Source organism: Chelonia mydas, chromosome 2, assembly GCF_015237465.2.
Source record: "Chelonia mydas isolate rCheMyd1 chromosome 2, rCheMyd1.pri.v2, whole genome shotgun sequence".
Classification (NCBI taxonomy): Eukaryota; Metazoa; Chordata; order Testudines; family Cheloniidae; genus Chelonia; species Chelonia mydas.
This window is the reverse complement of record NC_057850.1, coordinates 147,665,051-147,692,620: the sequence shown is the minus strand read 5'-3', so window position 1 is coordinate 147,692,620 and position 27,570 is coordinate 147,665,051. Positions and strand designations below refer to the sequence as shown.

Here is a 27,570-nt window from a genome sequence, read left to right as displayed (position 1 = left end):
ATTTTTTTACCAGGCACATTTTCCAAATTTTAATAGCCTATATCTAGATTTCTTTGTGCCAGAGTACATGATGACACATTAGATTTTGTAAAGAAAAATGTAAATTATATCTTAGACATAGCTATCTTGTAAAGTATAGCACATTCGTTTCTCTCTGACTGGAGTATTTCACTCAAAAAAACTTCCTCATATGGAGGCTAGCTGACCTTTATTGTCCCCTGTAATAACTGAGCTGAATCCAAGGAATACAGGGCCTGATTTTCAGAAGTGTTCGATGTGTCACTGGCAGACCTGGTGCAAGCTGTTGCCAACGCTGTAGGCATTAGCCGAGTACTGACAAATTCATATCTGGAAACCAGACCCAGCTCCCCTGTAGGTTAGTATTGTTCAAGAGAGGTGTTAAAGTTGTAAGGATGTGTTTAGTGTTCAGACTCTATAAAAGCCTTATAAGTTGCTGCATGTATTAATCCTACTTGTAACATCTGGATCCCATGCTACAAAGGTAATATGTAAGTTTTGCTTATAATTGTAAAAAAGGCCTGCTCTAAACTTGTTCTCCCTGCCTATCAAGGAGGACTATCAAGACTAAGTGGGCCATTGTGAAGAATCATGATAAAGTCTTTGCTAATTGCTCCTACACAGGCTACATGCAGAAGGTCTTATCCCATCAGTTTGAAAAGAGAGCAGGCCTACTTTAGAGGAGCCCCAAAACTGCTGCAAACTATGCCAAGGCTCGTATAGAATGGCTAGATCAGACAGTCACAACTGGCTCCTTTATAGCCCCCTCCCCATTCATATGTTCCCAGATGATATTAATGGCGGTTGTGTATCTATCGCACAGGTTGAGGGACAAACAGCTGCTCATTTTGAGGGAAGCTGGGATCAGACCCACCCTTAGGGACACATTAGCCTTCTCAGCCCACAATGAGCCCAGTACCAAGCTCACAGGGCATTGCTAAGCTTAACTAATTGTTTGTAAGGCACTTTGAAATATCCTCCAATTGAAGGTGGTACAAAAGTCCATATATTATTAGATTTAGTATTCTATCTTAATTATTTCCAGTGTGCGCATTAGTTTAGTATCTAGGCACCACACACTTTCATGGCATTTCTGCTTTCCAAAACTCTCTTGACCATTTGATAGCTGTTTTCTCAATTATTTTTCCACTGGCTTGCATTTTTTCAGTTTGCATTACATTTGATTTCAGTCCATATTTCCAGCTTCTCTTGTGCTCAGATACCATGGTGACTGTAAGATTAAAAATAAAAGGTAGCCTCTTTGAAGTATTTTTCCTTATCCTCTGGAACACTTCCTAGTTGATTGTATCTGCAAATTTAACTGAAGTAGTGTTTTGCTATTTCCAGATTATCATTAATAAAGATGCTATAAATCTATGCAGTACTGCCCTGGACACCTCCTCACAATTCAGTACTCAGTGCTATTTATGATTTCCCTTTGCTTGGCCTTCAGCTAATTTTCAGTCCATGCATATTGGACATTTATTGCAGGACATTTGGCCTGTTCTATTCTAGATAGGACATTAAATCACACCGCAGCTGACATTATGGAATGCAGTTTGCCACCTATTGTAAATACACAGAAATTGAGTACAGTATATAGTGAATGTACTTAATTAACTTTGCATAGAAAAGAGGAAATAGCAAGATGGAAGCAGTAACTGAGTTTAGGAACACTGGCCCTAATTCATGAAAGCACTTGATCATATACTCACCGTAAACTCATGTATAATTGCATCCCTATTCAGCAAAGTAGTTGATCATACACTTTAAGTGCTTTGCTGAACTGGGGCTCTTGTTAATGTTCAGTTTTGAATTTCAGCATAGCAAATGCAATATACCATATCCTCCTGTGACAAGCACATTGCAGAATAAAAACGGTATTGTAATGAATCCAAAAATTGCCCGAAAACATTCAGTGCTAGCAAAAGTTTATTTGGTATGATGTCATACCACGGCACAACCACCCACCTCCAAAAACAATTACAGGATTCTACATTTGCCACATATCTGTAAACAGAATAAATGAAGATGTAGGTTATGGGCAGGTGGTAGAAGAATTCAGCAAATCCATCAAGCACAGCACCCTCTGAAAACAATAAAATCTGTACTACAGAGAAACACTGCACCTTAGGATTGCCCTAAACAGGAATAATTTGCACTAGGGAGCCAAATCACCTGAACTTTGTGAGCAGCTTTAGGAGCACACAAGGACCATCCCTACCTAACTGGCAAGGACTCCTCATCAATGCAAGAAGTTCAAAAGCTTCTGCTGTGTGCTTGTATATCCCAGCATACACCGCTTTCCCATCTGCCCCAAGAAAAGAACTAGTGGTTAGGCTCTGTACAAGTTAATTTTTAGCCACATCTCTGCATTATAATGCTTTGAAATTGATTTTTTTTTTTAGGAGAATGCTACAGAATTAGTTTCTATACTAGTTTTTATGTAGTTTTTCACAAATTTCAGCACCTTCCATTGCATTATCCCCACGTCACATCTTTTGGCTCCACAAAAGCTTGAAATGCTTTAAATGTCTGTTCTTTAGTTTCTTTTTTAAATAATCTATTCTTATATGGTGTTCCACTTTTCTTTGAAGGTATTGTGGCATTTCCATAGAGAGTGCAAATATTTACACATTGTGATAATGTTGTATTTTCTTTTCTTTACACAAACATAATATGAAGGAACCACATGGACACAGTGGGGTGCAAAAAATGTTTACTGATTGCATATAACATGTGAGTCCTAGCTACAGATAGACACTGCTGGTCTGGCAGGGTTCTGGTGACTTCTGCAACACACACAGTTGGATTTGCAAGGCTTAGCCTATGGTGTTAAAAATAGCCATGTGGATGTTCCTGCTTAGGCTGGAGCTCCAGGTCTGAAACCTGAGGAGGAGGGTGGGTCTCGGGGCATCCCACAGGAGCCTAACTTAATCCCTGTGGTTTTCTCCAGCCCGCCTTCACCTGCCCCAGCCCAGAGAGTGGGAACTTGCCTTGCTCTGCTTTCTTAGGTCTCCTCTCTCACTGAGTTCTCTTCCCAACCTGTGTGGGTCTCCTGGACCATTTCCCAGCTGGGATCACTAATTGTAACTGAGTCACCAAATCAGAATTACCTGGGGGTTGACTGCTAGGTCACAAGCCAGGCTGAGCCTGACTCCCCTTAAAGGGCCTGGCAGTCTGTGACAATGGACCACCTGGCTGATCCAGCAGGGCAATTCCAATGCTTCTGTGTGGTTTTGGAAACCCCTAGAAACAGTCATGTTTTGGGGGAAATGGTAAGCTGATCTTTATATATCGTGAATATGTAAGAAAACAATAAAGCCAAACCCCAAGAAGGGGATAAATGTGGACTATATCCAATGAGCATAACTTCAGTTGAGGCCTTTTGTTTATGGTCTGGCTCGAAGATTTTTTTCTTCTCCTTTTATGATTCAGTGAAATAAGATATTTAAACTACTTAAATATTTTCTTTGGTAGTCTCTACAGATCTTTTTTCCATACGTAATACATCAGTTTTGCTTGTCATTTTGTCTTATAAATGAAAACTGTCTTCAGTTAAGATCGTGTATAACAGACACAGTAATATCTTTGAAAATTAAAAAAATTAAAGCTGCTAATGAGTCACCAGTGCAGTAAATTGCAACTAATTTCTTTCTGTGTTTAAAATAATAGTGTAAAGTCTGGCCAGGAATTTGAAAAACAGGAAGTAGAGCAATTACACAAGGATATTAGGCAACTGAAATATTTTAGCATTGAGGCACTGGTGGCAGTTCCATTGTGCACCTGAGAGTTGTGACTCCATTGTTAAAACTCAGTTCTGTTTTACAAAGAACACAGGGATTGAACCTCTTTGTTTTCTGTGGGGAAAAATAGAGGATGTTCTCTCCAAATTTACAGCTCTTTGAGTACTGAATATGTTTTCTGAGATTTTACAAATAAATCCATTTATTAGCTTACAATTAAATTAATTAAAAATATGCTCTTTAACAAATGGAGTATTCATTAATTCATCTTCACTGATTTTAAGGCTAGATTATGATGATCTAGTCTGACCTCCTGCACAACACAAGGCACAGAATTTTTACTCAATGATTCCTGCATCAAGCCTATAAACTAAGCCCACGGTTTTAACTTTACAGGTCAGTGATACCACAAGAGGAAAAAATATGAAAAAAAAACTGAAAGTGTCTTGAAACAGTTTAATCTAATCTGGGACCGTGGATGTTAAAATGCCTTAATTATAATCAGATGATTATTGCATGGCGTCACTGTCACTACTGGCCACAATAAAGATTGTTTGTAGGACTGGACAAAGGATAGAAATTCCATTTCACAAAAGATTTTGAGATTTTGGCTTCATTTTGAATTGGAGAAAAAAAACCTGAATACTTTGAAGTTCTCTGCAATGGAAAATGCTGAAAAAAATTGTTTTGCGATCTACTGAAACATTGAGTTTCGACAACATTGAAATGTTTCACTATTGGTTTTTATTTTTTATTTTGCACTGGAATATACAATATAAAATTTTAAAAAAATCAAATTGAAAAGTTGTTTCAAAGCCAAAAAATCAAACTATTTTGTTCCAAAAAGGTCAAAATAGGATGTTTTCACATTACTGGAACTTTTTTTTTTCCCTTTTGAAACAAAATTTCAGTGAAATTAACTTGATTAGTGAAGTATTTCAATTTCAGTCTCTGTTTTTCCAACAAGCAATAGTTGTCTGAATGCCTTAAATGTGCATTTTTTAACTTAACATGTTCACATTTATTTTTAATGTAAACTTAACTCCGAATTTTCTGGGTTTATAATGCTTGGTCTGGAGATAATTGCACCATCACTGTCATATTTTTTTAACCTTTAATCTTAAATTAAGGTTACATACTCTTATCCATAACTCCATTTTAACATCGTTTTTTGCCTTGAAATTTTAAACTAAAGAGACTGATTCCACCTATTTTAACAGAGCTCCTGGTTTAAGGATATTAAGTTGTCAGCATTACACCATCAGAACAAACTCAGTAGATGATTAGTGCACTTTAGGGCAGGACTTGTTCAGAAATTTCTAAGAGGTGATAAGCCTTTCTGTGAATATTACATACACTAAACACCTTCCTAATACTCTGCAAATGTTCACTAACCAAAGAACAATGAAAAATAAAGTCACATAATACTTCATTTCTTCTATAGATTTATCTGGAAGCATCTCAATTCAAACATTAGATGTAATATTCTCAGGCACCGGTGGCTGAGTACAATCTTATGGTTTTGTTCAATGACAATGATTTTGTATAATTTAAGTATCATTTGTGTTATTTTTGGAAAGAATGTCCTTTATCCTTTCTTGTAAGTATGTTCCTCTTATCTCCTGCCCTATCTTCTTTGAAGCGTACAGCTTATTCCTGAAGAAAGGACATTTTCTGAATTTCGCTTGGGGTGCCTCCGTTTCTACAGGAAAACTGGAAAGATCATCTGCCCTCCCATGTTCTAAAGAGGATTAATATTGAATGTCATAAAGATATCTGACCAATATAAAATATCATCACAGCAGTATAGCAGCTGCAAAAGAAAGTACCTCAGTTTTGTTCCTTGTATTTTAAATAAAGGTTTATGGTCAGTTGTTAAAATAATATTTCTACCGTATAGGTCATGACAAGCTATAATCAAAATGTCGCACTGTAATCGTGGTTGCCATAAGTGTACATATGTTCTTACATTATGCAACTCATTCTACCTGGGGCTGACAAAGTAACTTACTTGGAAACTCCATAATTTTGCAGCATGCAGTAGACCTCTTTCTTGGCAATACTGACCAATAAGCTTCATTGGTTCCCTGTTTAATTGTAGACTCAAGCCTGGTCTATACATGGACTTCCATCAGTTTAATTAAATTAGATTAGTTAATTGTGGATGATTTTATTTTGGTTTTAGAGTGGCTAACTTTGGCTTAACTAAAACCTGTTCCTACCTGACTATAAGTAAACCAAAATGAGTGTCCACATGGCCTTTTGCACTGGTTTAACTAGATCAATTTAAAATCACACCTTAGTTAACTCGTGAAACTCTGCATAAACACAAGTCCTCAGTTTAAAATCCTAGTCCTACTCTAAAGTGGACTAGCTATCTTAGAGATCATCTTTCCACTGAAATCAATGGACTATCACTTGTGTAAAGTTAAACGTGTGTGACAGTATTTGCTGGATTGGTGCCTGCGATAGTTTACAACCCAGCTTGAAAATAGTTCTAGAATACTTGCGTAAAATGAACTCTTTTGGGTCTAGAGAGGACTGGAAGAAAGTTCTGTAGTAGGCTACAATCAGGAAATGTATAATAATGTTTAATTGATGACAAAGAAAACATGTATGCTCAGAAAATCATAATAGACCACAGTTCTGATTAGATGCTGCTCTACACAGGCAGCTTTCAATAACTAACAAATATATAATTTCAAAATTTAGAAGTGCAGTTACACTTAAGACTGGAACCATGGACCAAACCCTGAGAGGTTCTGAGCACCTGCAAGTTCCACTGCCTTCAACAGCAGATGCAGGTGCTCTGGACTGCTCAGAATTTGGACCCAGATTTGTGAAAATCCTGGCAAAAGAAGTAAAAGAATCAGTGTTAAAATGTACAGAATAATTCACAGAGAACATACATATAACGTGCTAAAAATTATCCCTTTTGCACAAAACATAAACCTGTTTGCAAGAGCTTCTTAAGCTAGAGAATTTGAAGTTACTTACTGTGCAAAGTGTCTCAAATGTCTTTTCAGAGACAAAGGATCCATCAAGGCCAAAAAGAAAAATAGAGGCATAGGAAAGCATCCCCCCAAGGATAATAAGGTTGTTCATGTAGGGACTGGACATCTTTATTAGCCTACAGACAGACGCAGACGGTGCATTAAATAGAAAAAGACAACAATTAGATGACTCAAAGCATAATGAACAGTTTCCTATAAAATTAATTAAACAGATGGCCGACCCCACTTGTGGAATTCCACTGGAAATCTAGAAACATGCAAATTAATTGTGCTTTCTAAAAAAGTCTGGATAAGCATATTGATTGTTAAGGGTTTTGATCTTCTCTGCTAAAGCTACTCCCTAATTTACACATTGGTTAATTAGCTAGGGTTTATGCTAATAACACAGTGGAAAAGATTAATTTTTCAAACAGAATAAAAGGATTTGATCGAATGGATAGTTAACATCTTTCAATACAAAGCTGTTGTATAGTAACTTCAATTAAAACAAATAACATTTTTAAAATATGGTCTTCCCGATGTGATGTTCTCTTCATATGATTTTAGTGTCCACAAATGCGATACTTAAATATGAAAAAAAAAAAGGAAAAAGATAATATACATTTCTTACTTCTGATTTCTGTTTTTGATGTTAAAGAACAAAAAAGCACTGGCCATGATCATTCCTAGGATAGTAAGTGCTGAAAGAATACTGTAGAGAGGCAAGGAGATCTTGCGCAGCTGTTCTTGTATAATCGTTTTGTCCTTTGGAGGCTCCAATCCTAAAATTTCAAGAATAAAAATTGGCTAAAGCCCACATAAAGACTGAATTCTTGTGAAAAAATATATCCCTTCTATTACCCCCAGAAGATCTAAAGACAGTGGGCCTTATTCATCCCTGAGGTAAAGCCATTTACTTCAACGGAGATATACCAGATAGTGAAGAAAAGTTTGGACTTCTGAAATGATATAATACCCTGTTGGAAGGAGAAAGTCCCAATTCAGGAAAGCTTTAAGCATGTGCTTAAGTCCATCCTTATTCAGGAAAACAAATAAGCACTGCAACATACATGCTTAAATGCTTTTCTGAATTGGAGATGACGCAAGTAGTCACAGGCTAAGAATATTCTTTCCTAGTCTACTTTTATTTACAGCTAGTCAAACCCTAAAATCCTTATTAGGGTTCCAGTAAGTCCTTATTCAACTGAAATCACTAGCAATTTGCCCAAGTTAAAACCAAGTGAGTACTTCAAAATTTGGCCCAATATTTTGTCATCAAGCAAGGATTGACCAAAGAGCAAAAACAGCAGCAAGCCGTTACAGCTCCTTTGTGCTACCATATGTTTGGGGAAGAATATGGCCTTATGTGTGTTAACTCTACCGCAAACAAATTCAAATCCATGTTTTAGAACATATGATTGGGTTGTCAGTCAAAGTCATTACACCCAACCCCAGCCAGCTTCCATGCCATTTGGGGGCTACCTGGCTTAATAAAAAGAGTAATTTTGAGACTGTAACAGTTCTCTATATTTCCACTTCAGCTGATATTCACCTGTGTGCAGAGGGATGGTGAAAGGCTCTCCACATTACTTAAGCCACACAGAAGGGGTTCCGTGCCTGATTATCTCTTCACAATGGAAAAGGTTTCCATGTCAATTCCATAGAGGGCAGTGTGAAAGGTTGACTTGACTTTGCCTCCTGACTCAGACCCTGAAACCTAATCTGGACTCTGACCCTTGGTATCAACCCTGGCCTGGACCTGACTATGAATTCCTCAGCTACTCTTAGCCTGAAGTTTGCCCCTGCTCTGTCCTTGTGGGGATTGTGATAGTAAGTTTCGTTCTTGGATATGTTCCTGATACCTGGAGGTGAATTAGTAACAAGGTGGCATGGTTCCAACATGCAGCTTTGATCACTAAAAAATTCTTCCTGCAAAAATGAAAATGGTTGATCCCCACCAAATATTGATGCCTGGCTCAGTGATGTGGCTGACCTTGCAGCTAATGGATGACTGGCATTCCACAGAAGGGGAATGCCCAAAAAATTCAAAGCAATTTGGGCTGACTTTTTAAAGCCCATTGATTAATGCAGCCCCTGAAGATAGATATGTTGCTTCACTTCCTTCCCTTTATCTTAACCTTTTCTTTCTTTCTTTGTGTATTATGATGAATCCTGTATATTTGTATTTGGAAAAAAACAATAAAAAAATGTGAAAAAGCCCATTGCATGTAAGTAAGGCTGTGTGTCTGTCACGAAAGTCACGGATTCCGTGACTTTCCGTGACCATTGCAGTGGCCAGTGCTGCTGGCTCAGGGGCTGTCCAAACACTCAAGCAGCCACATGGTCAGCAGCAGTTTGGGTGTGGGAGGGGCCTCAGGGCTGAGTCGGGGGTTGGGGTGCAGAGCGGTGCTTACCCAGGAAGTGGCCAGCGTGACCGTGCAACTCCTGACCTCCCATTGGCTGCGGTTCCCAGCTAACAGGAGCTGCGGAGCCGGAGCTCGAGGCGGAGGCAGCGCGCGGAGCCACCCTGGCCTTCCCTCCCCCTAGGAGCTGCAGGGACATGTGGAGCTGGGTAGGGAGCCTGAAAGCCCCGCCAACCCACCCCCCACCCCCGCACTAGCAGGGGTCCCAGGCCGCACACTGCCGCCTCCCCCCGCCCCCAGCACCAGCAGGGGTTCCGGGCCACCCTCCAGCACCCACGGCACCCCCAGACCACCCCCCCCAGAGCACCTGCAGCCCCCTGGCCCAAGATTTAGCCAGGAGTATAGTAAAAGTCATGGACAGGTCACAGACCCTGAATTTGTGTTTACTGCCTGTGACCTGTCCATGATTTTTACTAAAAATACCTATGACTAAAACATAGCCTTACATATAAAACACAATGTCAGGGACAATCCCTGCCCTACATACTTATGATCTAAATAGTCAAGACAGAGGAAGGATGGGCAAAATGAATTTTAATACCCTTATTTTACAGATGGGGAAATGAGATTCAGATACACTGAGCTCCTTGTCTAATATCTAGGCTGACCAGATAGCAAGTATGAAAAATCGGGACAGGGAGTGGGGGGTAATAGGAGCCTATATAAGAAAAAGCCCCAAATATTGGGACTGTCCCTATAAAATTGGGACATCTGGTCACCCTATCTAATATCACACCACAACTCCAAAGCACAACCAAGAGTTGAACCCAACTTTCCTGAGTCCCAGTCACAAGACTATTCTTCCTCCCATAGGCCTTCATCTTTTAAAACAGTCTCAGTAGTTGAAACCTGCCCACGCAGGGTGCAGCAAACTCTTAATCCTGTTTAGCCACAACTGAGTTTGTCAACTTTTGTGAAACGTGGTTGTTTTCATTTAGTAGATAGGGTTAGAGATGGATTAACACACTATTCTACCATAACCACACTTTTAACTGCTGACTTAAAAAAGAAGGGCATAAGGGGGGAGGGGGTTGAAACCACCCCCCCCAAAAGACACAGTTGGCACATCCCATCATTTCTTACAGGATAAACCATCATTACTCCCTAAACCGTTCCAAGACAGTTAAAAAAACAAGCATGAAGCATACAGATATATTTCTATGATTTCATAAGAAAATTAACTTGGAAAAATATTTTAAAACACTGAATACATTTCCCAATGGGCCACCAGTATTGAGCTGATCAAGTGGTGTAGATATTATATGACAGCTTTTATAGAAGCAGCTAGTTGGTCTTGTATCCTGTGATGCTATGCCTAACCCATCAGGGAGTGGATCCTGGGAGCACTCCCTTGGCAGAATCATCCTTGCACCAGTGCTGAGCCTGGCTCAGGAGCTGAAGGGGGGCAGCTCGTGTCTCCCCTTTCCCAGGGCTTCTAGGATCCCACCTCAACTCAGGTGAGAACAGCCCTGAAGGTTACCCTAACTTGTGTCCTACGTGAAATGGCCCCAGTAGGCTGCTGCACCATTGTAGAATACCTGGGGCACAGTAATGATCAGTTCATGCTCTATCTCTTGCCAACTCACCCCTTGAACACACCTGTGCGGGCAACTGCTGCAAAGGTCTATGCCTGCTCTGCACTACCTCTGAGACCCTATACTGGGGATATGCCCTGTAGGGGCCTTATGACTACTTTGCAGCCATTTTACACTAGCTGTGCTGGAGCAACACACCTGAGAATTCCCCCCTCAGACTGCAAATCTTTTGCAGAACTTTAATTCAGGAGTTATACATTTACCCGAAGGGCGATGTTCTTCACAAAACTAAGCAGGCAATAAGACAAAAATACAATAAAGAACATATCTGAATGAGAGAGGCTTACATTAAAGGACACCATCCTCAAAATCTACAGTAACTAAATGACTGCATAGAGCACATTGGGTATTTGTATCAGTATTAAACTGAAACAACCAATGGTCCTCTAAGATTTATTTTTCACATTTGCAGAATGGAAATGCAATTTAATAGCGGTTAACTTTATGATTGGTTATACTGTATGCATTCTATACAAAAGCTTTGGGCCAGATCCTGTACTCCTGATTTTCTGAAACAGGAAGTAGCACCAGCTTCCCAAAAGCCATAAAGGGCCATTCCAGTAGCCAGGGATTGCACGGATATAGGGACACCTTGGCCACACAGCTTCTGCTGGGGTGCTGGGAAAAGAAGGGTGTGGCAGTTCTGTATCACCCAAGCAATCCCTCATGCTGGGGGAATCTTTAATGAATCCTTTAAAACGAGTTTAATGCTACTTTGTGCTGCCAGACCAGCATAAAGAAATTTTAGCAGGGCCCGAGATCTGGCCCTTTATCTGTACCTATCAGGGGGTAGCCATGTTAGTCTGTATCCACAAAAACAACAAGGAGTCCAGTGGCACCTTAGTCTTTAAGGTGCCACCGGACTACTTGTTGTATCTGTACCTAGTTATACATGCACACAACTATTATCTGTGGGAAAAAAGAGACCTCTTATTCATTTCTGTAAGTTTACTGAAGATAATAAAATGACAACTGGCATCTTCATGAAGTTACAAAGACTTAAGAGAAATGTAACCTCCTCTTTCTATACTCACACATCATGTTAGTGAGACTGATTGTTGGAGGTGACATAGGAATGAAATTAAAGCATTTTGGATTTGTGAACATGAAAGAGAAAACATATTCTGAAACCCACTGAAATAATGAAGAATATCCATTTTCACAGATCATTTATGATTAGCACAAGATGTCGAAATGAGAAATACTAACACAATATAATCATTCAGAATGTTGCTACTTTCTTTTTAGAACTCTCCTTTTGTAGCTTTTAAGAGTTTGCGTGACATAATAAAATATCAAGCATGATAGACTGGCCCTAATCCCCTCAGCATATGATTTTATAACCATTTTTTTCAGTAACAGAATAATAAAACGTGTCTGTATAAAGCATGAAGTCTGAACTATATAGCAATCCATATAACTGTTGTGCATTTTTTCCATTTCCTGTCCTACCTTGGAACCTGATGGTGTTGTTGATTATTTCCAGTGTATCAGCTACAGCATTATACTCTCCCACCTTCACTTCCTTTCTATCTGCAGAGAAACAAACAAGTAGGGTTGTTTATGTCAGTTCACATCTTCTCAATAATGTAACTGTTTCCCTTTCTTGTTGTTGCTATATTTATATTCAAGATACCACAGAAAATGATTCAAAGAAAATAAATACACATAAGGAGTATGAATTATTAAAGCAGAGTGCCAGATTTGATCTATATTCATATAAAAAGAAACATTTTTGAACTTTTAGAGAAATACAAAGTTACATTGGACAATGTGTCTATTAAGTCATCATTCAATACTAATTTTCGTAAGTAGCAAACTATTCTACTTTAGAATGAACACCTTTTCTAATCCCAGATTGGTAAAATTAAATACTGGTTTGGAGTCAAATTACCACCTTTACTCATGCTGAATAGTACCCTTCTGCTCAAGTAGTCCATTTAAACAAATAGGATTGCTTGCTGAATGAGGTATTTCTCAGAGGGAGTAAGGATGGCAGATTCACACCCTTGATGAGCAGAGTAGTTAAAAGAGCAACTGGGAATTTGACATCTGAATCTTATTGTGAATTAACAACTCACATAACCCATGAATTTATTGCCAAATTCTATAGGAGCTAGAATATTTGGGTCCCACCTTTCGATAGGTAACCTGGGTTTACAATTACATACACAGACCTATTGTTTCTCACATAAATAATTTGATACAGTACCTTAATATCTCTGGCTATCTATTCTTCATATCATCCCTATTGCCACAGTATTTTGAACTTGTACCTTATATGGTGTATGTTTGTTTCAGTCTACTGTTAGTGTTTGACAGGAATTTTCTATTTGACATATGCTTTCTTGCTATTAATAAACTTGTGCACTTCTCCACTTAAACTTACCATTTTACTCTCTTCCTTTTACTTTTTGATCATAGGCATTCAAACCATCAGTATCTGAAATACAGAATTCTCAAATAGCCTTGAGGCAGAGTATCTGGTTTTAAAAATTCTTACTTTTCCCTACAACTTGTGGTAATCCATTTTCCTGTTTTTTTAATATTAGACCTTGTCATATAGTGGTCAGCATCACTCAGTTGAGATTCTAGGCTTGCCTTCTTTATTAACTCCTGCATCTGACTTAAGACTCAATCAAAAACTAACAAGATTCAAAGGTTTTCTCTTTATAGCAGGAAATGAATGACAAAATTAAGAGCATCAATGCAAGCAGCACATCATAGAATAGCAAGACTGATCTATTAACATCAAAGGTGCAAAAGGTGGCACAGAAACTAGGAGAATTTGAGTGGGTTGTTTCTACATTTTCCTACAGTCTGTAAGAACACAAGCAAAAATTATCCATGGTAAAAAACTTACCTTTGCACACTACTAAGAAAACAAATAAAACTATTAGAAACTAAAAGAAAACAATTAGCTGTACCACAAAAATTGTACCCTACACTGTTTTGAGCACTTGATCCCTGAGTTACTCAAACTAAATACTCATGTTGATCCTATACATGATTGACGAGGGTCACCCTTCTTCTCATGTCCTTGCACCAGAATCGTAGTTTTTACCCACGTTGGATACATGATATGTCCTGGTCTGTAGCCCTGGCAAGATTTTCCATGGTGCATAGCTTCTTCAGGAGCTGTTAGATCAACAGACGTTCCATAGTTTGTATTTCACTGCAGTCGAATGTACCTGAGTCATTGGAATAGTCGCACTTCTGCATATTGACTTTTAACCTGCCAACTCTTGTGTGGTGGCAATTTAAACATCTTCAGGTCGAACAATCCTCCTTTGTGCCTGCTGGAAGGTGTTCGGCAGTGTGAATGTGCAATTTGGTGTCCTCATCAAGTATTTCAAGCTATGTGCACCACATTTCCAGTCGTGTAGCCATCGGTGATTTTTTACATGGTTTCCTTGCATGGGAGCTTTTCTGAGATTTCAGGCGGCTAATTGCTGTGGCATGGCAATGTAACAGCTGTCTGGAATCTTCGACCTGTTGTAATCGTTCTATTTATGATACAATACTCCCTGAGCATGGTATTGCCTGGCGTTCCACACCAGGTGATTATTGTAAGAATATATTATCTCACTCAAGTCCATCAAGGCCACTGTAGCCTGGAGTGGGAAAGTGGCCTCTTTCCTCTGAAATTATTTAAGAGACACATTTTTCCCGGTAGCCAGTCCATTAGCCATATATTTACATTAAAAATAAATCATCCACTCCTCAACCTTCTCTGAAAGAAGTGGCACAGGTACAGATGTTGGAAAAGGATTCCTTCTTATATTGCAGCTGTGGATAGGAATGTTTGAAAGAGCTGTGATCATATAGAGCCATAGCTAGTTGTTTTTATTGTATTTATAGAGAGCAATCATATCCCTCTCAACCTTCGTTTTGGTAGGCTAAACAAGCCAAGCTCTTCCAGTCTCCTCTTATAAGATAGGTCCTCTATACCCCTGATCATCCTCGTAGCTCTTCTCTGCACCTGTTCCAACTTAAATTAATATCCTTCTTGAACATGAGTGACCAGAATTGTTCACAGTATTTCAAATGAGGTCTTACTATTGCCTTGTACAATGGCATTAATACTTCTCTATCTCTACTGGAAATGTCTTGCCTAAAACATCCTAGGATTGCATTTGCTTTTTTCACACCTGCATCACACTAGTGGTTCATAGTCATCCTGTGATCGACCCCCACACACAGGTCTCTCTCTTCCTCTGTCAATTCCTACTGACAAGCCCCCAGCTTGTAGCAGAAATTTTCATTATTAGACTGTAAGTGCATGACACTGTACTTTGTACTATTGAATTTCATCGCATTTCTGTTACTCCAGTCTTCATGATAAACCAGATCTTTCTGTATAATATCATGATCCTCCTCAGAATTGATAGAATCATAGAATCATAGAATATCAGGGTTGGAAGGGACCTCAGGAGATCATCTAGTCCAACCCCCTGCTCAAAGCAGGACTGATCCCCACCTAAATCATCCCAGCCAGGGCTTTGTCAAGCCTGACCTTAAAAACCTCTAAGGAAGGAGACTCCACCACCTCCCTAGGTAACGCATTCCAGTGCTTCACCACCCTACTAGTGAAAAAGTTTTTCCTAATATCCAACCTAAACCTCCCCCACTGCAACTTGAGACCATTACTCCTTGTCCTGTCATCCACTACCACTGAGAATAGTCTAGATCCATCCTCTTTGGAACCCCCTTTCAGGTAGTTGAAAGTAGCTAACAAATCCCCCCTCATTCTTCTCTTCTACAGACTAAACAATCCCAGTTCCCTCAGCCTCTCCTCATAAGTCATGTGGTCCAGTCCCCTAACTATTTTTGTTGCTCTCCACTTTTTCCACATTCTTCTTGTAGTGTGGGGCCCTGTACTCCAGATGCGGCCTCACCAATGTCGAATAGAGGGGAACAATCACGACCCTCGATCTGCTGGCAATGCCCCTACTTATACAGCCCAAAATGCCATTAGCCTTCTTGGCAACAAGGGCACACTGTCGACTCATATCCAGCTTCTCGTCCATAGTAACCCCTACGTCCTTTTCTGCAGAACTGCTGCCGAGCCATTCAGTCCCTAGTCTGTAGCAGTGCATGGGAGTCTTCCATCCTAAGTGCAGGACTCTGCACTTATCCTTGTTGAACCTCATCAGATTTCTTTTGGCCCAATCCTCCAATTTGTCTAAGTCCCTCTGTATCCTATCCCTACCCTCCAGCGTATCTACCACTCCTCCCAGTTTAGTATCATCTGCAAACTTGCTGAGGGTGCAGTCCACGCCATCCTGCAGATCATTAATGAAGATATTGAACAAAACCAGCCCCAGGACCTACCCTTGGGGCATTCCGCTTGATACCAGCTGCCAACTAGACATGGAGCCATTGATCACTACCCATTGAGCCCAATGATCTAGCCAGCTTTCTATCCACCTTATAGTCCATTCATCTAGCCCATACTTCTTTAACTTGCTGCAAGAATACTGTGGGAGACCGTATCAAAAGCTTGCTAAAGTCAAGGAATAACATGTCCACTGCTTTCCTCTCATCCACAGAGGCAGTTATCTCGTCATTGAAGGCAATTACATTAGTCAGGCATGACTTGCCCTTGGTGAATCCATGCTGACTGTTCCTGATCACTTTCCTCTCCTCTAAGTGCTTCAGAATTGATTCCCTGGGGACCTGCACCATGATTTTTCCAGGGATTGAGGTGAGACTGACTGGCCTGTAGTTCCCCAGATCCTCCTTCTGCCCTTTTTTAAAGATGGGCACTACATTAGCCTTTTTCCAGTCATCCGGGACCTCCCCCGATCGCCATGAATTTTCAAAGATAATGGCCAATGGCTCTGCAATCACATCCGCCAACTCCTTTAGCACTCTCGGATGCAGCGCATCTGGCCCCATGGACTAGTGCTCGTCCAGCTTTTCTAAATAGTCCCGAAGCACTTTTTTCTCCATAGAGGGCTGGTCGCCTCCTCCCCATGCTGTGCTGCCCAGTGCAGTAGTCTGGGAGCTGACCTTGTTCATGAGAACAGAGGCAAAAAAAGCATTGAGTACATTAGCTTTTTCCACATCCTCTGTCACTAGGTTGCCTCCCTTATTCAGTAAGGGGCTCACACTTTCCTTGACTTTCTTCTTGTTGCTAACATACCTGAAAAAACCCTTCTTGTTACTCTTAACATCTCTTGCTAGCTGCAACTCCAAGTGTGATTTGGCCTTCCTGATTTCACTCCTGCATGCCTGAGCAATATTTTTATACTCCTCCCTGGTCATCTGTCCAATCTTCCACTTCTTGTAAGCTTCTTTTTTGTGTTTAAGATCAGCAAGGATTTCACTGTTAAGCCAAGCTGGTCACCTGCCATATTTACCATTCTTTCTACACATCGGGATGGTTTGTCCCTGTAACCTCAATAAGGATTCTTTAAAATACAACCAGCTCTCCTGGACTGCTTTCCCCCTCATGTTATTATCCCAGTTTCTTATCCACTTCACAATTCTTGTACTAATCCCCATCTTTTCTAATGTAACTAATAATTTTCCATGTGTTATCACATCAAACGCTTTACTAAAGTTCAAATATATTAGATCTACTGCACCTCCCTTAAATAAATATCAGTTATTTTCTCAAAGAAGGAAAATAGGTTAGTCTGGCATGATCTACCTTTGGTAAACCCATATTGCACTACATAATGTTTTCTTCTATTAATTTAATTATTCTTTCCTTACCAATTTCTTCTAAAGCCTTGCATGTTATTGAGGGGAGAATAATAGGTCTGTAATTGCCCAGATCATTTTCCCCCCTTTTTAAATATAGGATGACGTTAGCTATTCTTCAGTCATATGGTATTACCCCAAAACAGATAGATTTATTAAAATCCTTGCTACCGGACCAGCAGTCTCATGTGCCAGCTCTTTCAGTATTCTGGGATGGAAATTATTGCATCATCCCCAATTTTACCACATTAAGCTCTTTAAGTTTTATTCATCAGGAAACTGTTCCTGACCATGAGTGTGTGGAAGCATTTTTTAGTGGAGTTACTGGAAAGTCAGCTGAAGCAGTATGACAGCAAAGTCCCTTTCCACACCATAGAAATTGCCCTATTTTCAAATAATTTTTAAAGGGACGTCAAGATGTCATCCAGTCCAGGCTGACATACTGAGGCAGGACCAAATAAACCTAGGCCATCCCTGACAAGTGTTCATCCACCTGGTCTTATAAACCTCCCTTGGAAGATTCCACAGCCTCCCTTGGAAGCCTAATCCAGATCTTAATTACCCTTAGAATTAGAAATGTTTTCCTTATATCTAACCTAAATTTCCCTTGCTGCAGATTAAGCTTATTACTTCTTATTCTACTTTCAGTGGACATGGAGGACTGATCACCATCCTCTTTATAACAGCCCTTAACCTATTTGAAAACTGTTAACAGGTTCCCCCCCTCCCGCTCTGTTATTGTCTCTCAAGACTAAACATGTCATATTTTTTTAATCCTTCCTCATAGATCAGGTTTTCTACTCCTTTTATACTTTTTGTTTCTCTCCTCTGGACTCCCTCCAATTTGGCCTTATCTTTCCTAAAGTGTGGTGCCCAGAATTGGACAAAATACTCCAGCTGAGGCCTCACCAGTGCTGAGCAGACAGGACAATTATCTCCCATGTCTTACATGCAACACTCCTGTTAACACACCCAGAATTTTTTGCAAATGCATCACATTGTTGACTCATGTTCAATGTGTGATTCACTACAATTATTTTACAATTATTCACTACAAACAATTTTCAGCAGTACAACCATCTAGCCAGTTATTCCCCATTTCATAGTTGTGTATTTGATTTTACCTTCCTAAGTGAAGTATTTTGTACTTGTCTTTATTGAATTTCATCTTGCTGATTTCAGACCCTTTTTGCAAATTGTCAAGGTCATTTTAAATTTATAATCCTGTCCTTCAAATTGCTTGTAACCCTTCCCAGCTTGGTGTCATCTGCAAATTTTATAAGCATACTCTCCACTCCATTATCCAAGTCATTAATGAAGATATTCAATAGTACTGGACCCAGGACTGACCCCTGTGGTATGCCACTAGTTAGTCCCTCCCCATTAGACAGCAAGCCCTTGATAACCAGTTTTTGAGCACAATCTTTCAACCAGTTGTGGACCCACCTTATAGAAATTTCATCTAGACTACATTTTCCTAGTTTGCTTATGAGAATGTCATGTGGGTCTGTGTCAAAAGACTTACTAAAATTGATACATTACACCTGATGTTCTCCCCTCCCCGCCATCTGCTAGGCCAGTAACCTATCACAGAAGAAAATTCACTGAACGTTTAAAAATTTAAAAATGTTATAAAATGGTTAAAAATAAAGAAAACAGAAACCTGACCAAAGCACAACATAGTAATTATCACTAGGACTGCTCATTTAAAATTAAGAAGGATTTAAATAATAAATAGGATTGTCTTTATTCATTATAATTCTAAAAACAAAAACCAGCTACTCATTATAACTTGTCATGAAAACCCCACTCTTGTCTTTCTTCACTATTCTTTATTTTACCATGATTTCAAGGGATTAATGGCATTTATAGTACAGAACACATCTCTGCAGGGGGATGGATGCAGGTAAAATGGCTGCAAAGATGGGACATCTGGGAATCCTGTGCACTGAAGGGAGGTTCTGTGCTGACTTTGAAGGGCCTTGTCCAGTAGGAACCACTAGGATGGACTGGAAAAAGGTTACTGAATCTTGACTTATCAGGATCCAGTGGTTTGGAATCTCCATGTAGAAGGTGCAGAGAAGCTAGGATAACAGTTACATAGAGGCTTCACTGTGGACTTCTAGGCTCCTTGAAGATAAGAGTGTGAACTCCATCCTCAACACCCCCTTTCTGCCTTTACCCTGGGAGAACAAAGAAAAGATTTAGTGCCAGATCTGAATTTTAAGTGCTTGAGAAGACTTGCTAATATGACTGGACAGACATGTACAATTGCAAATATTTTGAGATATGCAGCCACCTGCTCCACATATCTATGGTCTGCTACTTGTCATCTCTGAAGCAATGTCACAGGCATATAGGCTAATAAAATCACATTCAGATATTGGAATCCTAATATCCTGTGATTTTAAATATCAACCCATTTAGCTCCCTCCCTTCTCAGAGATTTCTCACCTTTTTCTCTTTTCCAGAGACCCTTCTCTTCCCAACATCCCCCAGGTTCTCCTTCCTATTTACTTGGTGGTGTCTTTGGGGAGCATCTAGCTGGCCCTCTTGCCTTTCCTTTGAGGAACAGCTGGCTGGTCTAACTCCTGCCATCAGGCTCTTCAGGTTGGGGTGACAGAAGAGCTCTCTTTCTTCTAAATTATCTGCTGCACTACTTGCACTTGGGGGTGCACTACTAGCTTGAGGCAACCCAGACTACATCAGACAGCTGACCAGGAACCTGGGTTATTTTTTAGTTTGTTTGCTGTCTTTGCTTAAAGCATTTTCCCAGTCTTGGGATGTCCTGAAGAGCCAGCACTCTCTTTGGGAACAGAGAACACATCATTTTAAATATTTATAAGCATGTTCTGGAGCAATTCCATAAAGTCTGAAGAGTTGTCCCATTCCTGGACACCTTTATGTCATCCACAAAGGTATCTGGGGACAGAGGCCCAAAAGGACTTAGATGTCTAGATGTCACTTTAGGTTCCTACATATAAATCCAACATATAAGCTCCACTGAGATCCTCAAAAACCCTTCTCAGCTGCTGCCTAACTCTTTAGGCACCTAAAGTCCCTACATGCTTAAATTTCCACCATTAAAGTTCCCTAGGCACCTAAGTTTGTGGTGTTGGGCATGGCACAGCTGCCTCAGCACGGGCACCTGGGCACCTATCTCAAACCTAAGCCCCCCTTTTCACCTTAGGACATTCTAGTCAAAACTGTAGAAAGTTCTCTGACTTTCTCTGCCCTGTGCTGATTTGGCTGTTGGCTCCAACCCTACTCTTCTCTTACAATTTCTTTGCCTTAGTGTCACTCCACACCTGTGCTTCTCAGCCTATTCCCCCCGATCCTGTCCCCTTTGCCCCTCCTTGCCTTTTCTTTCCATTTACCCATTTAGCTGATCTGCTACTAAGTAAACTCCCCCAGCCCAAAGTGGAACAAACATGCCATTTGCTACCATCACATTGCTCACTCGGCTTGTTTGTCTGGCCCTACCCTGTGTCTGTTGTGTCCATTTAGACTGTAAGTTCTTTGGGGCACAGACCATCCTTTACTTTATGTTTATACAGTACATAGCACAATTAGGCCCTATTCTTGGTTGACCCTTAAGCACTACTATAATAATCTTGGCTATTAATAATAAATAATCCTCCTCCTTCTTCTCAAACTAGGTGCAATACGGTAGGTGGTCTCAGAGCATAACTAAGCCTACCCAAAATGGCTGGAGTAAAAAGAAGCGGTGAGTCCCCTTCCCCATTATAACTTTTAGCCCAGTCATTAGGGCACTTCATGCAGGATGTGAGAGCCCTAGGTTCAATTCCTCTCTCTGCTTGATGTGGACAGATGCTCCTGGGGAATTCTGCACCAAAAAATCCAAAATTCTGCATATTTTATTTGTCAAAATAATTCAGTATAATCATACCAGTTTCACTTATTTTAGTAATTGATTTAAACTACCATACAGAAAAAAAAATCACAATAACTGTTCAGCATTTCCTAAACACATCGAAGTTAAGTTACAAATACTTGGTAACCAAGACCCTGCATTCCAGTTATAATCATGGATTTTCACTTAAATTACATTACTTTTATTTTGGTGTTCTGTAAAGTAGAATGTTGCTTTAAATTGCTCAGACTTTCACACATGAAAGTCAAACATTTTTAAAAGGGATAAGTAAAATAGATCCTGAGCTGTAATCTAACCCCAATGTGCTTCTCGGGCACAGGAAAAAAGCGAGACAGCAGACAGACCTTCCTAGCTGAGGAGTCCTGCCCTGTCATTTACAATAAGGCTCCTTTACACCATTCTGGCAAAGTAAAGGAGCCTTAATTGACTTAGAATGGGAACAGTTAACTAACAATGGGAACATTAGCAGCCGGCCTGCTTAGTTGTTACATTCCTGCTCTGCCTCAGGGACAGCACCTGCTTCACGCAGCCCTACGCCTCCCAGCGCGGGATGCAGCACCAGCGAGCCAGAGGGAGGGAAGGAGTCTCTCTCACTCCTTCACACGCAGACATGCGCCCAACCCCACCTCTTTAATGTCTCTCCACGGACTCCCGCCCAGCCTCCCTCCTTCCCCCAGCAGCGATCTGCTCTTTGCTGTCGGCCGCTCCCAGCAGACATGGGGAAGGGGCATGTGTTCCCCACAGATTTCTTGGCTCCCCCATTTTTCTGCGAGGGGAGCCAAGAAATCTGCAGAAGGTATGAATTCTGCACTCCTGTAGGGGTACAGAATTCCTCCAAGAGTAGAGAGAGAATTTCAACTTTCTTCTCCCACTTCCTAAGAGAGGGCCCTAACCACTGGGCTATGGGGTATTCTGAGGAGGGCTCTCTCAGTCTCTCCTGTTGAAGCTGTTCTATTGCCTATAAATAATTAAATATGCATTGGTCCAGAGAGAGACTGATGTTCTAGCCTAGTGGTTAAAGGCACTCCCCTCACAGGTGAGAGACCCAAGTTCCAGTATCCCTGCTCTAGTGATTATTTATAAAAAGTAGAATGGTTTCAACCGCAAGACAGGCTGAGGAAAAACCTGCCCCAGAATACCCTATAGCCCAGTGGCTGGGACACTCTCTATTGGATAGCTTAGGGGGCTCCCTAAAAAGCATGTTGACTTTGTGGATCTCATTCTTTGGCATGTAACACTTCCCATGGATTTTACAGGGAGCCAAGGCCCCTAACTCCCAGCTGTCAATTCCACTGAGTGGCTAAGTGCCTACAAGTTCAGTGTTACAATACTGAGAATTGCACTGCCTAAGTTCCAGAGTGAATCCAGCCCCAGGTGTTTCCATCAACTTGACACTGCTATTGTCTATATGGTACTTTGCTCAGCTCCATGCTGGCCTTGAGGCAATTCATTGGTGAAGCAAGGAGATTTCAGATAAATCATTTATTTGCATATAGAAAGGTTTGAGAAGCCATTTGACATGTCATACATCTGCATAAGAACATAAGAACAGCTACATTGGGTCAGAACAATGGTTCATCTAGCCCAGTATCCTGTCTTCTGACAGGTTTCAGAGTAGTAGCCGTGTTAGTCTGTATCCGCAAAAAGAAAAGGAGTACTTGTGGCACCTTAGAGACGAACAAATTTATTTAAGCATAAGCTTTCGTGAGCTACAGCTCATTTAGCTGTAGCTCACAAAAGCTTATGCTCAAATAAATTTGTTCGTCTCTAAGGTGTCACAAGTATTCCTTTTCTTTTTGTCTTCTGACAATGGCCAATACCAAGTGCTTCAGAGGGAATGAACAGAACAAGTAATCATCAAGTGATCCATCCCCTGTCGCCCATAACCAGCTTCTGGCAAACAAAGGCTAGGGACACTTCAGAGCATGGTTTTGTATCCTTGCCCAGCCAGGCTAATAGCCATTGATGGAACTATCCTCCATGAACTTATCTAGTTCTTTTCTGAACCCTGTTATAGTCTTGACCTTCACAACGTCCTCTGGCAAAGAGTTCCACAGGTTGACTATGTGTTGTGTGAAGAAATACTTCCTTTTGTTTGTTTTAAACCTGCTGCCTATTAATTTCATTTGGTGACCCCTAGTTCTTGTGTTATGACAAGGAGTAAATAACACTTCCTTATTTACTTTCTCCATACCCGGTCATGATTTTATAGACCTCTACCATATCCTTCTTTAGTCGTCTCTTTTCCAAGCTTTAAAGTCCCGGTCTTATGAATCTCTCCTCATATGGAAGCCGTTCCATACCCCCAATAATTTTTGTTGCCCTTTTCTGAACCTTTTCCAATTCCAATATATCTTTTTTGGGATGGGGTGACCAGATCTGCCTGCAGTATTCAAGATGTGGGTGTACCATGGATTTATATAGAGGCAATATTTTATTTTCGGTCTTACTATCTATACTTTTCCTCATGGGCGGAAGCTAATTCCCCCCTTTTGTGGAGGCTAGCCTGCCAGCCCTGCCCCTTCCACAATGACTTCAAGATCTCTTTCTTGAGTAGCAACAGCTAATTTAAACCCCATCGTTTTGTATGGATAGTTAGGATTGTGTTTTCCAATGTGCACTATTTTGCATTTATAAACACTGAATTTCATCTGCCATTTTGTTGCCCAGTCACCCAGTTTTGTGAGATCCCTTGGTAACTGTTTACCCCTTTTTCCAGATCATTTATTAATATGTTGAATAGGATTGGGCCCAGTATAGACCTTTGTTTCCTATCTTTTAACCCGTTACCGATCCATGGGAGGACCTTCCCACTTATCCCACGATAGCTTAATTTGCTTAAGAGCCTTTGGCGTGGGTCCTTGTGAAAGGCTTTCTGAAAGTCCAAGTACACTATATCCACTGGATCCCCTTTGTCCACATGCTTTTTGACCCCCCTCAAAGAATTCTAGTAGATTGGTGAAGCATAACATCGCTTTTCAAAAACCATGTTGACTTTTCCTCCAATAAATTGTGTTCATCTATGTGTCTGATAATTCTGTTCTTTACCATAGTTTCAATCAGTTTTCCCGGTACTGAAGTCAGGTGCATCAGCCTGTATTTGCCGGGACCACCAGTGGAGCCTTTTTTAAAAATTGGCATCACATTTGCTATCCTACAGTCATCTGGTACATAAGCTGATTTAAATGGTAGGTTACATACCACAGTTAGTAGTTTTGTAATTTCACATTTGAGTTCCTTCAGAACTCTTGGGTAAAGACCATCTGGTCATGGTGACTTATTACTGTTTAATTTATCAATTTGTTCCAAAACCTCCTCTAATGACACATCAATCTGGGGCAGTTCCTCAGATTTGTCACCAAAAAAGAATAGCTTAGGTTTGAAAAGCTTTTTTGATTGCTGTACATTGAAAAGCCTGGAGCAAGATGTGCCCCAGAACACAGATACTGCCATAAAATCATTTGTCTGCAGCCATTGCATGCTGCAGTGAATGGGTTTAAGAAGGCAGCATGCTTTATCTCAAAATTATGGATAAGCAATTAGCCAATGCACTAAGGAGAAGCTTCACTTGTAGAAGTCCCAAAGGAGTTTCAAGATGCTCATAGAGTTCTCTGCCATTAATGATGTTGCTATAACGATGCTAGGCTGCTATATTGCAATAAGTTTCTATTTTGCTATATCTAGTGTAACCTTTAGACATGTCTACTGCAATCAGACTGAGGTATATCTGGGATTATTGTGGGATATAGTGCATTTTTCTCAATGCTGAAATTCACTTCATGACAGGCTTTTGCAGCTAGTATGCCTCTTGGTGCTCCTTACCGTATAAACAGAATACATTGCCACATCCTTGAATAATGTAAATTGGGATTTTTGCCATTGCATATAGCTGAGGTATATTGCTATATAACTGGTATGCTTGTGATATAATTGGTATATTTTCCCTAACATGACATTGGCATGGAAATAGTTTATTAACTTAATGGTTAATTGAACTCCAACAGAATTCCAAAATTGATTTATCGAGTTAATTGACTGAATAAAAGGAGTATGTTATTCTCATCTCTACTTCTTGCAAATGAAGAATACCCATGAAAACAGATTTCTTTCTTTTATCAGACTGCTGTAGTTTACTCGACTCAGTTTACTCTGCTCAGACCACTCTAGCCTCACCACAGGCTCTCAAGCAAAGTAAGCTGTCATGGGATAATAGGAAGGTCCTCTCATGGATCGGTAACTGGTTAAAAGATGGGAAACTAAGGGTAGGAATAAATGATTAATTTTTCAGAATGGAGAGAAGTAAATAGTGGTGTGTCCCACGGGTCTGGAGTGGATCAATACTATTCAACATATTCATAAATGATCTGGAAAAAGAGGTAAACAGAGAGGTGGCAAAATTTGCAGATGATACAAAACTATTCAAGATAGTTAAGTCCAAAACAGACTGCGAAAAGCTACAAAGGGATCTCACAAAACTGGGTGACTGGGCAAAAAAATGGCAGATGAACTTCAATGTTGATAAACACAAAGTAATACATATCAGAAAACATAACCCCAACTACACATATAAAATGATGGGGTCTGAATTAGCTGTTACCACTCACAAAATAAATCTTGGAGTCATCATGAATAGTTCTCTGAAAACATCTGCTCAATGTGCAGTGGCAGTCAAAAAAGCTAAAGGAATGTTAGGAACCATTAGGGAAAGGTTAGATAATAAGACAGAAAATATCATATTGCCTCTATAAATCCGTGGTACACCCACATCTTGAATACTGCATGTGGATGTGGTTGCCTCATCTCAAAAAAGATGAGGAATTGGAAAAGGTTCAGAAAAGGGCAACAAAAATGATTAGGGGTATGGAATGGCTTCCATATGAGGACAGATAAATAAGATTGGGACTTTTCAGCTTGCAAAAGAGATGACTAAGGGTGGATATGATAGAGGGCTATAAAATCATGACAGAGTATGTAGAAAGTAAATAAGGAAGTGTTTTAAATAAGGAAAGAACTAGATAAATTCATGGAGGATAGGTCCATCAATGACTATTGGCCAGGGTGGGCAGCAATGTTGTCCCTAGCCTCTGTTTGCCAGAAGCTGGGAGTGGGTGACCAGGGATGGATCATCTTGATGATTACCTACTCTGTTTATTCCTTCTGAGGCACCCGATATTGGCCACTGTCAGAAGACAGGATACTGGGCTAGACAAACCTTTGGTCTGATCTAGTATGGCCATTCTTATGTCATGTTCTTCTGTCCTTATAGATGATTTTACAATTAAATCACAAATTTAAATTTCTGGGAGTGCATCCATTGCTAAATCTTTCATTGATGTTTTATCATTCTCCACTATTAGATGTCATCCCTTCATTATTAGTTATTGGATTCAAGTCCTTTTGGTCTTGAAGGAGTTGACCAGATGAATATACTTAAGGTGTATGCCTGGGGTTGACTGACCTAATGCGAAGTTTTTGCATGCTGTATAAGCAGTTTGTTTGATTATCTCCAGCTCAGATCTGTATTAACTTTTCTTCTTTAGAGTTTTCAGCTATGTTTCCTTTCTATGGGCAGATCAAAATCCAACCAATTTAATGTGGGTCTTATTAAACAGACTTGATGCATTTATTAAGTTAAAAGCCATCCACTGAGAATCTAGTTATCAAGGATTGTCATTGTGGTGGCTGTTAGGTGTAGGGCATCATGCTGGATCTCTGCACCGGTGTAAATTTCATCCTTTGATCTCTCATCGACTCTTTACTAAATGTGCAGGATAACACTGTATTCATATGTCTTTTGCTATTGTAGTTCCTCACATTGTGAAATATGAAAAAAAAAACCCTGCAAGAGTAAAAATAACGCAGGTGGAAGTCCAGCAGAAGACTGAGGGCTACCCAGATTGTTGCCCTGAATGCAGCATGTACTATTACCTGCTTTGTGAGCAACTGACATGTATGCATGCAGTGCGAGAAGTTCATGGCCTTCAGAGACACAGTGCAAGCTCTTGAGGCCAGAGTTACAGAACTGGAGGAGTTAAGGGAGACAGCGAGGTACATAGAGATGCCCCAAGTCCAGTCTGACAGTCTCTATGCTGTTAAGGTGGATGAAATTGTTCAGGAAGGAGAACATCAAGCTGGAGAAAAGGGAAACAATCTCCATAATTCGGAACCTCTTTCTGGATGACATCACGG

The 27,570-nt window shown here is 40.2% G+C and overlaps 1 protein-coding gene across 3 annotated transcripts in view; it reads right to left on the bottom strand.

Annotated features, from left to right (window-relative positions):
* GABBR2 (gamma-aminobutyric acid type B receptor subunit 2) overlaps positions 1-27,570 on the bottom strand; it is an 832,666-nt gene that overhangs the window by 267,250 nt on the left and 537,846 nt on the right. For all 3 annotated transcript variants that reach the window (XM_037893395.2, XM_037893394.2, XM_043540307.1), the window contains exons 9-11: positions 12,228-12,308; positions 7,389-7,539; positions 6,762-6,894 (exon numbers count right to left, since the gene is read on the bottom strand). In XM_037893395.2, the coding sequence (XP_037749323.1) occupies positions 6,762-6,894; positions 7,389-7,539; positions 12,228-12,308 (365 nt within the window). The remainder of the gene's footprint in view (positions 1-6,761; positions 6,895-7,388; positions 7,540-12,227; positions 12,309-27,570) is intronic.